This window comes from Sus scrofa, chromosome 1 (assembly GCF_054392235.1).
Source record: "Sus scrofa isolate SSC_HxYL_T2T_F1_AM1 chromosome 1, Sscrofa_HxYL_maternal_Yorkshire_Landrace_v2.0, whole genome shotgun sequence".
Lineage (NCBI taxonomy): Eukaryota > Metazoa > Chordata > Mammalia > Artiodactyla > Suidae > Sus > Sus scrofa.
The window spans coordinates 148,382,907-148,397,638 of NC_139383.1; the positions used below are offsets into that span (position 1 = coordinate 148,382,907).

Genomic DNA, 14,732 nt, shown 5'->3' on the forward strand with positions numbered 1-14,732 from the left:
CAGAGCCTATGCTTTACCCAACTCCTAACTGTTTCATGTCTCTGAAGATATGTATTTACAAATATATGATATACATCTACATTTAACTTTTGAAAAGATACCCAATGCACCTGTATATAATAAAAGAGAAACCAACCACTGAAAAAACATCAAAAGATCAAAAGTGGAAAAAAGACAGGATCATTATAGGATCAATCTACTGAGTATAACTATGAAGGCCTTATAAATAATGATTATGTTCAATTTTATCCCTTGAGAAAAATGACTCTTTCAATTGAAATTTAATATAGTCTTTGCTTAAAGTTAATAAGGGTTAATTTCTAGCTTTATTAAGTTTTCTGAAAAAAGAGATCCTTTTGATAGGGATGGAGGAGGCAGAGGTAGTTGTAGAAGTCCCAATAAAGGATCATAGATAGGGAAATCTAGTGGACTTTGGGAGATCACTGTAAATTAATAAATTGCTCAAAAAAGCCATCAGAACAAGGCAGGCTTGCTCACTAGTGGAAGCATGAGAACTGCCTCAGGTCATTGGGTGGGGGATGGGAAGAGGCCTGCATTCAGATTCAGACCATGGGCAGGAGTTTGAGGACTGCCCTTCTGCTAATCTGAACACACACCTTACCAATACCAAGGAGGAGCTACTACTCCCAGAAAGGAAGAGGCGGTCTTTTCCAAGCCCCATTCCCCTTGGATGATAAAACTATAGCCCACTGGGTCCTCAGGCAGAGCTTCCTTGCCTTCCTGCTTGCACTTCTCACAGCATCCTAATAGATCTATTTCTTGCCTATTATTTCTTAACTTCAGTAAGTCCTGACATTGGGTGAATGCTAATTTAAAACGTGAGTTCAAGTCCCAATCTGGGTTTAAGCTGGGTTTGAGTCCCAGCCTGTGCTTTGAAGTCCCTACCTGTGTTCTGGCTAGGTTCAGGCCCTAAGTGCTGTCAGTTTCACTTTCTATCAGATTTTTCCATAGTTTGTTCTTATGCTTTACTCTATAAGTTTAAGATTTCCAGCTGAGTGCAGATGACTGGGCCCTTTAGTAATGAATAACGTACACTACCACTCACTCAAACATCATTTAGTCAAGCCAACTTGGTTTTATCTCCTTAATACTGAATTCAACTTAATTTCATTTATCAAATTTTGCTACAAACTGACCTTTTATAGAGTAGCATATGCAAAAGCATCTTTCATTTGGTCTGTACTGCTAATGTATATGATGAAACCTGTGATTGCACTGAGTATCTAACAGGATTTTCTTACCAGCAAACAGGAGTCACTAACAACCAACCAACCAAACAGTTCCTAAAATAACTCACTTTGTGCCCTCAGGGGAGGCATTTAGGATGCCAGAGACTCAGTTTCTCTGTAAATAAAGTAAAGCTAATAGTGCCTGAAGCAATGTTTCCTAACAAGGATCTTGGATGAATTAAGGAAAAACTGTTTTCCAAGTCATTGAATACATCAAAAGATTTATATAAAGTGGTTTATAAATAACTAAAAGATGTGGTTGTAGAATTAAGACTACTAGCACTTTTCTTCTTTGCACTGAAGAACACTAAATTCCCAAACCAAGAAAGAAACTGACACATAAAGGAAAGCTCTTATGGAACAAGAATGGACCTTCCAAATTAAGTTTCTATACTGTTTCACTACAAATACTTACCAAGGCACCAAAGCATGAGCACATCTGCACTATCCTATGTGCTATAAAAAGCAAAAAAAAAAAAAAAAAAAAAAAAAAAAAAAAAAAAAAAAAAAGCCGTAAACTAGAACTAAACACACACAAATATTCAATTTGAAGATTAGGATTTGGGGTAGAAGAATAAAAATTTTTGGAAAAAAATGGATAAAGTGGCTTTATAAATAAGATACTTACCTTCCTCTTGATATCAGAGCCAAGGCTAAATAAGAGAGACCAATAAAAACTCATCTCCAAAATGTAGTACCAGTACTGGGATGGCAGCAAGGGCTGAGAAAAACAAAAGTATTCACTTCTTTACCATTAACATATAAACAAGTCATTTTAAGGATAAAAATATTGTTTATACCTATTTATATTCCACAAAATTCTCCCAATAGTGCTTTAGATTTCAACTTCTGAGAAAGAATCAGAGACAATATTTTGAGGCATTTTATTTCTAAAAAGGGAGACAAGAATTCCAAAATCAAGTTACGTATTTGTTTAAAATTTAATAGAACTACAATAGGTGTAACTGCATTCTTTTAGTTGATTGAGAGTAAAATTAGAAAAAAAAAACCCTCAAAAATCTTTACTTCAGAATAGTGGAAAAGCTGTTCAGCTGGTTCCAGAAAATACCTTGTATTAATTTTGCCTGAATATTACTCAAATCTGATGTCCTAATCTCTTTTCTGGTGACAAGCTGATGATCCAAAGTATCCCATTATAAAATGGAACAATAATAAAATGTATACAATTATTTAAGTACTCTAAAAATGTCTCCAAAAAAAAAAAAAAAGAGAGAGAGAATGAAATTTCCACAGCTAGAATGTTTAAAAATAATTTTACAGTAGGGGGCAGTGTACTTATTTTAGCTAAGCATTATATTACTTGGTGTGACGGGTTGTAAACTTAATGCCCTCAGTGAATCTCACCTCTTCATAGTCATGTCCCTAAACCGTCTCCTCCCACATGACCAGGAACTTGATCTTGGGCTTTGGTCAAGGGGACATAGCAAATATGATTCAATCAGAGACTTCATAAGCACCAAGTAAGAGAGCTGAGCTATCCTGCTGGAGGCCACAAAATAGAGAATCAAGGGTCCACTGCCAAAAATATGAATGAGGGCTCCAGAGACATGTGCTATCCCCTAGCTGGCCTGTCAACTGACTGAAGATGCATGAATGAACTCAGATGACACCACACAGAACAGAACTGCTTGGCTGAGCCCCACACAGATTGCTAACCCAAATCATGGGCAGATAAATGGTGGTTATTTTAAGGCGTTAAGTTTTGAGGATGATTTGTTATACACCAGCAGATAACTCATACACATGAGAAGTGAAGAGTAAGGCTAGCATGTTGAAAGGAATATTTTCCTGTTCAACTCATCTTCCTTGATAAGGCCATAAAAGAATGAAATAGAGTTTCTGCTTTATTCTATGACAAACAAGCCTGAATGAGACTAACCCTCCTAGTGAGAACTCCTAAAAATTGGATAAATACAGAAAGAAATATCAGTTTGAAGACATCAGAGAACACCAAGGCATCCAGAACCTGTGAGGCCAAGATTTCAGAGAGAAGAAAAATGCATTAAATGGAATCCTTTATTTACAATGCATTCTCAATTCAAGAAGTACTACAGACTGTATGCAGGATAAATTCAGAGCAAACCACACCTAGATATATCATAAAGTCTGCATTTGCCAGTTTATAAGAGTTTATGAGTACTCCAGAGCCCAGAGACTAAGTAGAAGAAGAAGGACTTTCGGCAATCACACAGTGCTAGGAAGCAAACTGGTGTTCTGTGCCAGCCAGGCGAAAAGAGTCCTGGTAGATACTATAATCTTTTATTTAAAATCACTGTAGGAGAGTGCACTAGGAATATGGGTGAGTTATAAAGAAACCTGCCCTCACAAAGGCTAGAGTCCACCTAAAATGAGCTCAATCACAGATGTAATTTAAGGTTATCTCTACTCTAACTGCTTAATACAAGTGAAAGTCAGTCCTCTCAGGAGGTGGATAATATCATTTCTAAGCATAACTTTTCATATGTAATGCCTGTCATTCAATCAAATGCTATCAAGCACAAGGAGACAGGAATAAGAAAGAGAACAGATCCACCAGGTAATCTAGATATTTGATTTAAAATAACTTTAAAAACCTATGAGGGAGTTCCCTTCATGGCTTAGCAGTTAACAAACCTAACTAGGATCCATGAGGACACGGGTTCAATCCCTGGCCTCGCTCAGGGGGTTAAGGATCCAGTGCTGCCGTGAGCTATGGCGTAGGTTGCAGACACAGCTTGGATCTGGGGTTGATATGGCTGTGCTGTAGGCCAGCGGCTGCAACTCCAATTTGACCCCTAGCCTGGGAACCTCCATATGCCACAAATGTAGCCCTAAAAAGCAAATTAATGATAATAATAAAACTTATGAGTTTTTAAATGATGTGAATTTTCAGTACAAAACTGGAATCCATAAAAAATAAATAAGTGAAAATTTGACAACTTAAAAGTACAATAACTAAAGTTGAGAACACAAAAGATGTGTTTAAGATCAGATTAGCAATATGTTTAAGAGTAGTACTGCTGAAAAAAGTACTAGTGAACTGGTGGACATGAAAGTGGAAAATATCCAGAACTGTGGAGGGTCTGAGATGTTACCCTACTTGTAAGTTAGCTTGCCACAGTTTCATGAATGCTGTAGGAGATATGAGATTCTTGGGTCAGAGATAAAGGATAGTTTACTGTTCACTTGTACAGTTGCCAGAGTATCACTATTTGGGCCAGTTCTCTCATCCCAATTTCCCTGGTTAAGCGAAGAGGATCAGGTAACACCTGCACATGAAGTGTGTTTTGTAACCAGGGAGGAACCCTGAGCCAGGGAACCTCAATCTTTCCTACTGGATAGTAATGTGCATATCCTTTGTTCCAGAGGAGACACTATCTTTACCTTCCAAGGTTCTCTGTCACACAAACATCCTTGAAAAGACAGTATGAAACAAAAGTCAGTCCTGTTTCACCTCATATGACATGCAGAAACACAAGTGATACGTATCCCAGTAGATTGAAGCAGTGAGGCAAGAGGATGGAAAATATTAGAAAAAGCATAAGAGAGCTATAGGACATAGTGTAAAAGTCTGGCACATCATCACACTCGTGATTGGAATTGCAAAAAGAGAGAGGAGAGAGAAAAGAACAAATGCAATGGTTAAGAATTTTCCAAAACAGACTGAAGACATCAAGCCACAGATTCAAGAAGTACTATGGACAATAAGCAAGATAAATTCAAAGCAAAACCACTTTTATGCATATTATATTAAAACTGCTGAAAGATGAATACAAAATTTTAAAATCAGAGAAAAAAGACACTGTTCAAAGAAGCAAAATATAAAATGGACAACTGAATTCTTAAAGAAACTAAGGAGATCCAGAAGACAGTGGGATGATTTCTTTAAAGTGCTGAAGGAAAATAACTACTAACCTAGAGTTCTATGCCTCACAAAAATAACTTTTAAAAAAGAAGGTAAAATGTTAACATTTCCAGACAAGCAAAACAAAGGGGCTTCTTCAGCCAGAAGGATCATAATCCTGGAAGGAAGTATGGAAATACAGACGCCAGGAACAGTATGGAAAGGGCAATTTGACTGACTTACACATCAATTATAACAGTGACCTGTAGGGCTTTAAACATTTGAACGAGGGGATAGGAACAGTCTGATGACCTTTTAATGACTGGAAGGAAGTAAGAACATTAATTTGTATTAGACTCTAGTAATTGAAGGATGTGTATGGTAATCGCTAGGATAATTTCTAAAAGAATAAAAACATGTATAACTGAAAAGCTAATATAAAGGAAGAAATAGAATAATTTTTTAAAACTTCACTGTTCCATTAAAAAGAAGAGAGTACCAGAAAAGGAAATGTAGGGAGTTCCCACTGTGGTGTAGTGGGGTAAGGATCTGGCATTATCTCTGAGGTGGCAAAGGTTTGATCCCTGGCCTGGAGCAGTGGGTTAAGGATCTGGCATTGCCTCAGCTGTGGCCTAGGTCACAGATGCGTTTTGGATTCAACCCCTGGACCAGGATTGTCCATGTGCTGTGGGTGCAGCTGAAAAAGGCGGGAAAAAAAAAAAAAAAAAGCAAATACAACAGGTGGTACCAGTACAAAATAAACAGGAAGATGGTAAATGTAAACTCAAATACATAATTATATTGACCACAAAGTAAAGGAATGAGACAAGTGATGAGTAAAGAACAAGGATGAGTAAGCTCTGGTAGAGGAAGTAGGAAAGGACTCAGACCTAACTCCAGGTGGCAGGTGGGTGGGGCCCAGGGGCTCCCTGCTGAAGCAGGTTAAGGATGACAGCAGAGGGACTTACCTGTCTGGGGTAGCCATTCCAAACCTCCCACAGGTCATATGCCCAAGGTTTCTGAAACAACAACCAACCAAGAGAAAGAAAAGTTTGTCAGAGTCAAAGGCTGATTTCAGCAGAGATAAGCCCTCCCGGGCACGGAAGGGACATGTGCACAGTAACACGCACTTTCCTCTCATTCTTATTGCCCCTCCGTGGTCCTAAACATGTTCCTAAACACCACACTGTGACATGCATGGTTCCTAGTGAAGCTGGGACCGATTAACAGTCCTGTCTCACAGAGGAAATTATTTCAAACAAGTGCCTCTCCTAATAAAATTATGCCTGAACCAATTAGATTACTGCTTCCATAGCAATAAAATATCTCAAGAGAAACCTTGAAAGAATCTTGAGAGACATCTCTAAAAGGAAGTTATCTTTTTTCTGTGAACAATTTACTATTAAGATTATACATCACTTAATGAGGCAATTATTTAATAATATTTAAACAGACAATTCAAAGGGAATATGCTAAGAAGAGATTTGATTTCTGATGGGCAAGTAATGACAGTCTTTGTAAACAAGTGACCTTCAATATGGGACTGGATGGAATTTGACAGGTAGAGAAATTTTGGAAGGGCAAGACATTTCTGGCAAAGGAGTAAAATATGCTAAGCTCCTAAAGTGCAGATGTACCAGGTACATTCAGTGGATTGTCAGTGATCCAGTTTAGTGAGTGCATGGGTTGCATGAGTGGAGACAGGAAGAAATCAGGTTTAAAAATTAATTTTACAAAGGCAAAGCTTCATGAAGGCTTTGAAAGACAGACTTAAGTTGCTATTTCTCTGCATCAGAATGAGGAGAGGTTTAAAAGCTGGTTATCTTATTGAAACTATTATACCCCAAGGAATTCACAGCAGGAATTTTAAAAATTAAAGACAAATTCCAATCAAAGATATCAGAAAGACAACTTACATCATAAAGAAATGCAATTCCAGCAACAGAAATCATTAAGTAAAATGCAAATCGCCAGCTGCCAAAAGAAAGAAAATCTTGTAAAGGCAATTGACATCTGAGGATAAAAACACGTGGTGTAATGATGTGGAAAGAATGCACATTTTAGAGTCGGAAAAATCTAAGTTGACATCCTGATTCTGCCACTTGTTAGAGGGTACAAGTTCAGGTAAGTCACTTAACTCAGGGAGCCTTAATTTCTTCATTAATAAAATAGAAATAGGAATAGCAAAACTTACCGCAAAATGTAAAAAGGGGAGTTCCCATCGTGGCTCAGCAGAAACCATGAGGATGCAGGTTTGATCCCTGGACTCACTCAGCGGTTAAGGATCCAGCATTGCTGTGAGCTGCTGTGTAGGTCGCAGACACGGCTCGGATCCTGCGTTGCCGTGGCTGTGGTGTAGGCCAGCAGCCATAGTCCAGTTCAACCCCTAGCCTGGATACCTCCATATGCTGCGGGTGTGGTCCTAAAAAGACCAAAAAAATGTAAAAAATATTGAAAATAATTTTTGAAAACTATTGATGCTAATATCTGGTATGAAGTAAGCAACAATAAATAATAGGTATTGTTATTATGAATATGCCTAGTCTAGTTCCTGACACATGATAAATGACAGTTTGATATTAGTATTACCTAATCACTCATTTTATACCAATTTAATTCCCAGAGAAAAGGTTTCTGTGTGGTCAGACTTTAGACATGTTTCCAAAAAGCAGATTTTGGAAGAATGTCTTTTTCTCAGGTATGGAGAAAGACCTATACAAATTAAGAGACTTAAAAGACCAACTGTAATGCATAGGTCTTATTTAGATTCTGATTCAAATACACAAACTGCAAAGAAAACTGTAAGGCAATCAATGAAATCTGAACACTGATTGAATATCTGCTGTTAGTAAATACATTTTTTAAGTATGATACAATTATATTTAAATTGTCCTTGGGAGTTGCCTGGTGGCCTAGGGGTTGAGGATTTGGCATTGTCACTGCTGTGAAGAAGGTTCAATTCCTGGCCCACGAACTTCCGCATGCCATAGGTGTGGCCAAAAAAAAAAAGTCCTTATCTTTAACAGATAAAATGAAAATCATATATCTGATATTTGCTTCAAAAGTGATCTTCAATAATAAGTGGATGAAGGTGGTCAAAAGGTACAAACTTCTAGTTATAAAATAAATAAGTCCAGGGGATGTGACATACGGCATGGTGACTACAGTTAACAATGTTGAGTGTTATATTTGAGAGTCACTACAAGAGTAATTCCTAAAAGTTCTCCTCACAAGAAAAATTTTTTTTTTCCTTTCTGTATCTGTAAGAGATGTATGTTAACTACACTTGTGGTAATCACTTCACAGTATTTATAAGTCATTATGCTGTATTTCTTAAATTTATACAGTGCTATATGTACAATATATCCCAATAAAACTGAAAGAAAAAAACTAATCACATACAACATGAAAAACAATCTGTGATAAGGGAGAGAAGTAAACAGAGGCAGAGATGACACAGCTTTGCCTTGAGCTGATAATTATTAAAGCTGGTGATGGAGACAAACCATACTCAGTTCTTTAAAGTAGTCTTTCTACTTTTCTATATGTTTAAGACTTTGCAAAATATAAAGATTTCTAAAAAGGCACTGCTATTTTACTTAATGACTGCTGAGGCAACAATAATATTAAAAATAACACTTGTTCCTTACATTGTGTAATGCCTCATAGTGCTTTCCTCAGCATGCCTGTAAGCTAAATAAGAAGGAGGAACATAGGCCTAGTCCCGCTTTGTAGATGAATAGCCATGCTCCTCTGGGCTGGGCTGTTCCTCAGCTCACAGCTGAGCTATGACACAGCTGGGGGAGAGGTGCAGGTCTTTGGATTCTGAATCCAGGGGTGTTTCCCGAACATTATCACTGCCTCCAAGCTAGACAACAATTTTTCTTCATGGTTTGTTTTCGCAGAGGAAAAAAAAAAGTAGGGTTCAACTATTCAAAAAAATGGAACCATAAAAACACTCAAAGGGCATTTTATAAAGTGAGCCGATTGAGACCTTTCGAACTTGTTTTATTTATAGATAGTCCAACAAAGCCCTACACTTAGATGCAGAGAGCATTCCCTTGGTCCTTGATTATTGTGGCCAAACAGGAAGCACAAAGAGATAAGACCTGTCAGCCCCAAAGGAAGCCATAAACCTAGGTGGCACATCTCATATTACTTGTTTCCCAAGCACATATTGACCTTCTGACCCTGTGACAGGAACTGTGCTAAGCACACTTGTGTGATGTCACCTTTTCTTTTCTACAATAAGCTTATGAAGTGGGTACTATAATTAGCCCCTTTTTATGGCTTGTTGCTTGGTTCTCACAACAACCCTAGGAGGTAGATAAGATGAATACTAAGGCATGCTGAGGTTGAGAAAGATGACACACCACACCCAGGGCTGGACAGTAACAACCAGCCAAAGTAGAATTCAAGTTTCCCATCCTCCTGGACAAGCACTTTCACAATAGTACTGAAACACACACACATACACACACACACATATATACACACACAAACATATATACATATATATGTATGCACAGTTGATTTACAATGTTGTTCTAGTTTCTGCTGTACAGCAAAGTGACCCAGTCATATATATATGTATATATATACATATATATATATATGTATATATATACATTCCTTGTTTTATATTATCTTCCATTATGTCCTATCCCAAGAGACTGGGTATAGTTCCCTGCACTATACAGTAGGGCCTGTTTATCTGTTCTAAATTTAATAGTTCACATCTACTAATCCCAAACTCACAGTCCCTCCCCTTCCCTCCCCACCTCACACTTGGCAACCACAAGTCTGCTATCTGTGTCCATTAGTCTGTTCATGGTCTTATTTGTGCCATATTTTAGATTCCACACATAAATGACTCCATCATATATAGACTCCACATATAAATATGGTATTTGTTTCTCTCTTTCTGATGCATCCGTGTTTCTGCAAGTGGCATTATTTCGTTCTTTTTTACGGCTGAGCAGTATTCCATTGTATATATGTACCAGATATTCTTAAACCATTCATCTATTGATGGACATTTAGGTTGTTTCCATGTCTTGGCTATTGTGAATAGTGCTGCTATGAACATAGGGGTGTGTATATCTTTTTGAACTGTAATTTTGTTTAGTTATATGTTCAGGAGTGGGACTGTGGGATCATATGGTAGTTCTATATTTAGTTTTTTGAGGAACCTCCATGCTGATTTCCATAAGGGTTGTACCAATTTATATTCCCACCATCAGTGTAGGAGGATTTCCTTTCTCCACACCCTCTCCAGCATTTGCTCTTTGTAGACTTACTAATGATGGCCATTCTGACTGGTGTGAAGAGGAACCTCATTGTAGTTTTGATTTGCACTTATCTAATAATTAGTGATGTTGAGCATTTTTTCATGTGCCTACTGGCCATTTGTTTGTCTTCTATGGAGAAATGTCTCCTTTGGTCTTCTGCCCATTTTTTGACTGGGTTGTTTTTCTGTTGTTGAGTTGTATGAGTTATTTGTATGTTATGGAAATTAAGCCCCTGTTGGTTGTATCATTTGCAACTATTTTCTCCCAATCTGTAGCTTGTCTTTTTCTTTTTCCTTTGCTGTGTAAAAGCTTCCAGTTTGATTAGGTCCCACTGGTTAATTTCTGTTTTTATTTCTATTGCCTTGGGAGACTGACCTAAGAAAACATTTATACATTTAATGTTAGAGAATGTTTTGCCTATGTTCTCTTCTAAGAGTGTTATAGTGTCATGTCTTATGTTTAAGTCTTTAAGCCATTTTGAATTTGTTTTTGGGTATGGTGTGATGGTGAGTTCTAGTTTCATGGATTTACATGCAGCTGTCCTATTTTCCCAGCACCACTTGTGAAGAGACTGTCTTTTTCCCATTTTATATTCTTGCCTCCATTGTCAAAGATTAACTGACCATAGATGTCCGGGTTTATTTATAGGTTCTCTATTCTGTTCCCCTGGTCTGTATGGCTGTTTTTGTAACAGTACCACACTGTCTTGATTATTGTAGCTTTGTAATATTGTCTGAAGTCTGGGAGACTTACACCTCCTGCTTGTTTTATTTTTTGTTTTCCCCTCAGAATCGCTTGGTAATTCTGGGTCTTTTATGATTATTTGTTCTAGTTCTCTGAAAAATGTCATGGGTAATTTGATCAGGATTGCATTAAATCTATAGATTACTTTGGGCAGTATGGCCTTTTTATCATATTACCTCTTCCAATCCAGGAGCATGGGATATCTTTCCATTTCTTTGAATCCTCTTTAATTTCCTTCTTTAATGTTTTAAAATTCTCAGTGTATAAGTCTTTTACCTCCTCAGTCAAGTTTATTCCTACGTATTAAATTTTGGAGGGTGTGATTTTAAAGAATATTGTTCTTTTTTTATTCCAATATTTCATTGCTAGTATACAGAAATGCAAACTATGTTAATCTTGTATCCTGCTACTGTGCTGAATTCATTAATCACTTCAAGCAGTTTTTGTGCAGAGTCCTTAGGGTTTTCTATACATAGTATATCATCTTAGAGGGACAATTTTACCTCTTCTCTTTTCAACCTGGTTACCTTTTATTTCTTCTGTTTATCTGATTGCTATGGCTAGGACTTTCAATACTATCTTGAATAAAAGTGGTAAGAGTGGACATCCTTGTCTCATTCCAGATTTTAGTGGGAAGGCTTTCAGCTTTTCTCAGTTGAGTACTGTATTGGCTATGGTTTGTCTTTTATTACGTTAAGGTATGTATGTTCCCTCTATACCCACTCTGGTAAGAGTTTTTATCATGAATGGATGTTGGAATTTGTCAAATGCTTTTTCTGCATCTATTGAGATGGTCATGTGATTTTTGATTTTTGTTAATGCAGTGTATGATGTTGATTGATTTACATATGTTGAACCATCCTTGTGAACTTGGGATGAACCCCACTTGGTCATGGTGTATGCTCTTTTTTATATGTTGTTGGATTTGGTTGGCAAAAATTTTGTTGAGAATTCTTGTGTCTACATTCATCAAAGATATTGGTCTATAATTTTCTTTTTGGGTAGTAACTTTGTCTGGTTTTGGTATTACTATGATGGTGGCATCAGAGTACTGGAATTGAAGATTAAGAAGGATGAGTATTAGTTCTTCTTTGTATGTATGGTGGAATTTGCCTGTGAAGCCATCTAGTCATGGACTTTTGTTTCTAGGGAGTTGTTTTTTTTTTCCCTAGGGAGTTTTTAATTACCTGTTTAATTTTACTTCTAGTGATTGGCCTGTTCAAATGATCTATTTCTTCTTGATTCAGTTTTGGTGGGCCGTATGTTTCTAGAAAGTTGTCTGCTTCTTCTAGGTTGTCAAATTTGTTGGCATATAATTGTTCATAGTATTGTCTTACTTTTTTTTTGTATTTCTGTAGTATCCATTGAGATGTATTCTTTTTCATTACTTATTTTGTTTATTTGGATTCTCTCTCTCTACTTCTTGGTGAGTCTTGCCAGAAGGTTTACCTTCGCAAAGAACCAGCTCTTGGTTTTATTGATTTTTTTCTGTTGTTTTTTTAATCTATTTTATTGATTTCCTCTCTGATCTTTATGATTTCCTTTCTTCTGTTGACTTTAGGTTTTGTTTGTTCTTCTCTTCCTAATTCTTTTAGATGATAGGTTAAGTTATTAATTTGAGATTTTTCTTCTTTTTTGAAGAAGGCCTCTATTGCAATGAACTTCCCTTTAAGGAATGCTTTTGTGGCATCCCATACATTTTGTATGATTGTGTTTTGTCATTTGACTTACGGTATTTTCATGTTTTGCTTTTTAGGGCTACACCTGCGGCATATGGAAGTTCCCAGGCTAGCGGTTGAATCAGAGCTACAGATGCCAGCCTATGCCACAATAACACAGGATCCAAGCTGAGTCTGTGACCTACACCACAGTTCACAGGAATGCCAGATCCTTATCACAATGAGTGAGGCCATGGATCTAACCCACATCCTCATGGATCCTATTTGGGTTTTTTACCACTGAGCCATGACAGGAACTCCTATCTCACGATATTCCAGGTTGCAAATGTTTCCACTTTTAGAACTTTGAATGTATCTTGCCACTCCCTTCTGGACTGTAGTGTTTCTGTATAGAAGTCAGCTGGAAAATGTATGGAGGTTCCCTCATAATTAACTCATCATTTTTCTCTTGATGCCTTTAGAATATTTTCCATATCTTTTAACTATTGCCAATTTTATTATAATACATCTTATTACAGGTCTGTTTAGGTTCAACTTATTTGAGGACCCCTGTGCTTCCTGTATATGGACATCTGCCTCCTTCTTTAGATTTGGAAAGTTTTCAGCCATAATTTTTCCAAATATATTTTCAACACCCTTTTCTTTTTCTTCTCCTTCTGGAATCCCTATTTTATGTAGATTGGCACTCCTTATATTATCCCATAGATCTCTTATACTTGCTTTCTTTCTTTCTTTCTTTCTTTTTTTTTTAATTTGGTTTTCTGTCTGTTCTCCTGATTGGGTGATTTCCATTATTCTATTTTCCAAGTCACTTATTCATTCCCCTGCATTATTCATTCTGCTGTTCAATGCCTTTAACTCAGATTTCATCTCTGCAAACGAATTTTCTAATTTTTCTTGGCTCTTTCTTATAGTTTCTAGTTCCTTTTTAAAGTGATCTGCATTACTGTTGACACCCATTATTAATTCATTCAGTATTTTCATTACCTCCTTTTTGAACTTGATGTCTATTTAACTGTTTGTTCCTTCAGGGGAATTCTCCTGTTCTTTTAATTGGGAATGGTTCTTGCTCGTCTTCATTTTGCTTATATTTTTCTTATTCTGTGAGTTTAGGGGAAATACTCATCTACTGTAGTCTTCTTTTGTTTTGCTTTGTTTTGTTTTTTAGGGGTGCATCCATGGCATATGGAAGTTCCCAGGCTAGGGGTTGAATCGGAGTTATGGCTGATAGCCTACACCACAACCACAGTGATGCAGGATCTGAGCCACGTTTGTGACCTACATCACAGCTCATGGCAACACTGGATCCCTGACCTGCTAAGCAAGGCCAGGAATTATACCTGAATCTTCATGGATATTAGTCTTATTTGCTTCCACTGCACCACAGTGGGAACTCCTCTCTACTGTAGCCTTGGAGGGCAATTTATATGCAGAAGCATCCCTGTGTATCTTGTGAGGCCTTATTTTTGGCACAAGGGCTGCTTTTGGTTTGGATGCTTGCTATCTCTTTCCTCAGTTGTGTGCAGGCTATCATGACTGGGTGTGTGAAGGCATCTGGCCTACATGTGCTTCTAGGGAGGTGGGGACAATGGGTAGCACCTGTAGGCAGTACCTGGTTGCTAGGCCCTTGTCAGTAGTTAGGACGAATGGGGAGGTGGCATGGGCTTCCCCTGATTGCAGGGCTCTGGGCAGTGGCAATAACCCTCAGGTAGGTGTGGGCAGTGCCCAGTGCCCTTGGCAGCAGCAATGGGAGGAAAGGTGTCTCCCTAGGGAGGTGGGAGCAACAGGTGGTGCTTAGTTGCAGGGCTCCCTGCAGGGGTGATCCCTGAGGTGACTGGGGCCACAGGCAGTACCTGTTCATAGGACCCTTAGTGGTGGTGAGCCATGCTCACCTCAGGAGTCCAAGATGGCTGCAGTGGTTTGT

At 37.7% G+C, this 14,732-nt stretch overlaps 1 protein-coding gene across 8 annotated transcripts in view; it reads right to left on the reverse strand.

Annotated features, from left to right (window-relative positions):
• The window catches only part of CERS3 (ceramide synthase 3), a 124,223-nt gene that overhangs the window by 46,648 nt on the left and 62,843 nt on the right, over positions 1-14,732 (reverse strand). For all 8 annotated transcript variants that reach the window (XM_085016984.1, XM_021098471.2, XM_005659788.3 and 5 more), the window contains 3 exons: positions 7,011-7,068; positions 6,063-6,113; positions 1,879-1,971 (listed from right to left, as the gene is read on the reverse strand). In XM_085016984.1, the coding sequence (XP_084873110.1) occupies positions 1,879-1,971; positions 6,063-6,113; positions 7,011-7,068 (202 nt within the window). The remainder of the gene's footprint in view (positions 1-1,878; positions 1,972-6,062; positions 6,114-7,010; positions 7,069-14,732) is intronic.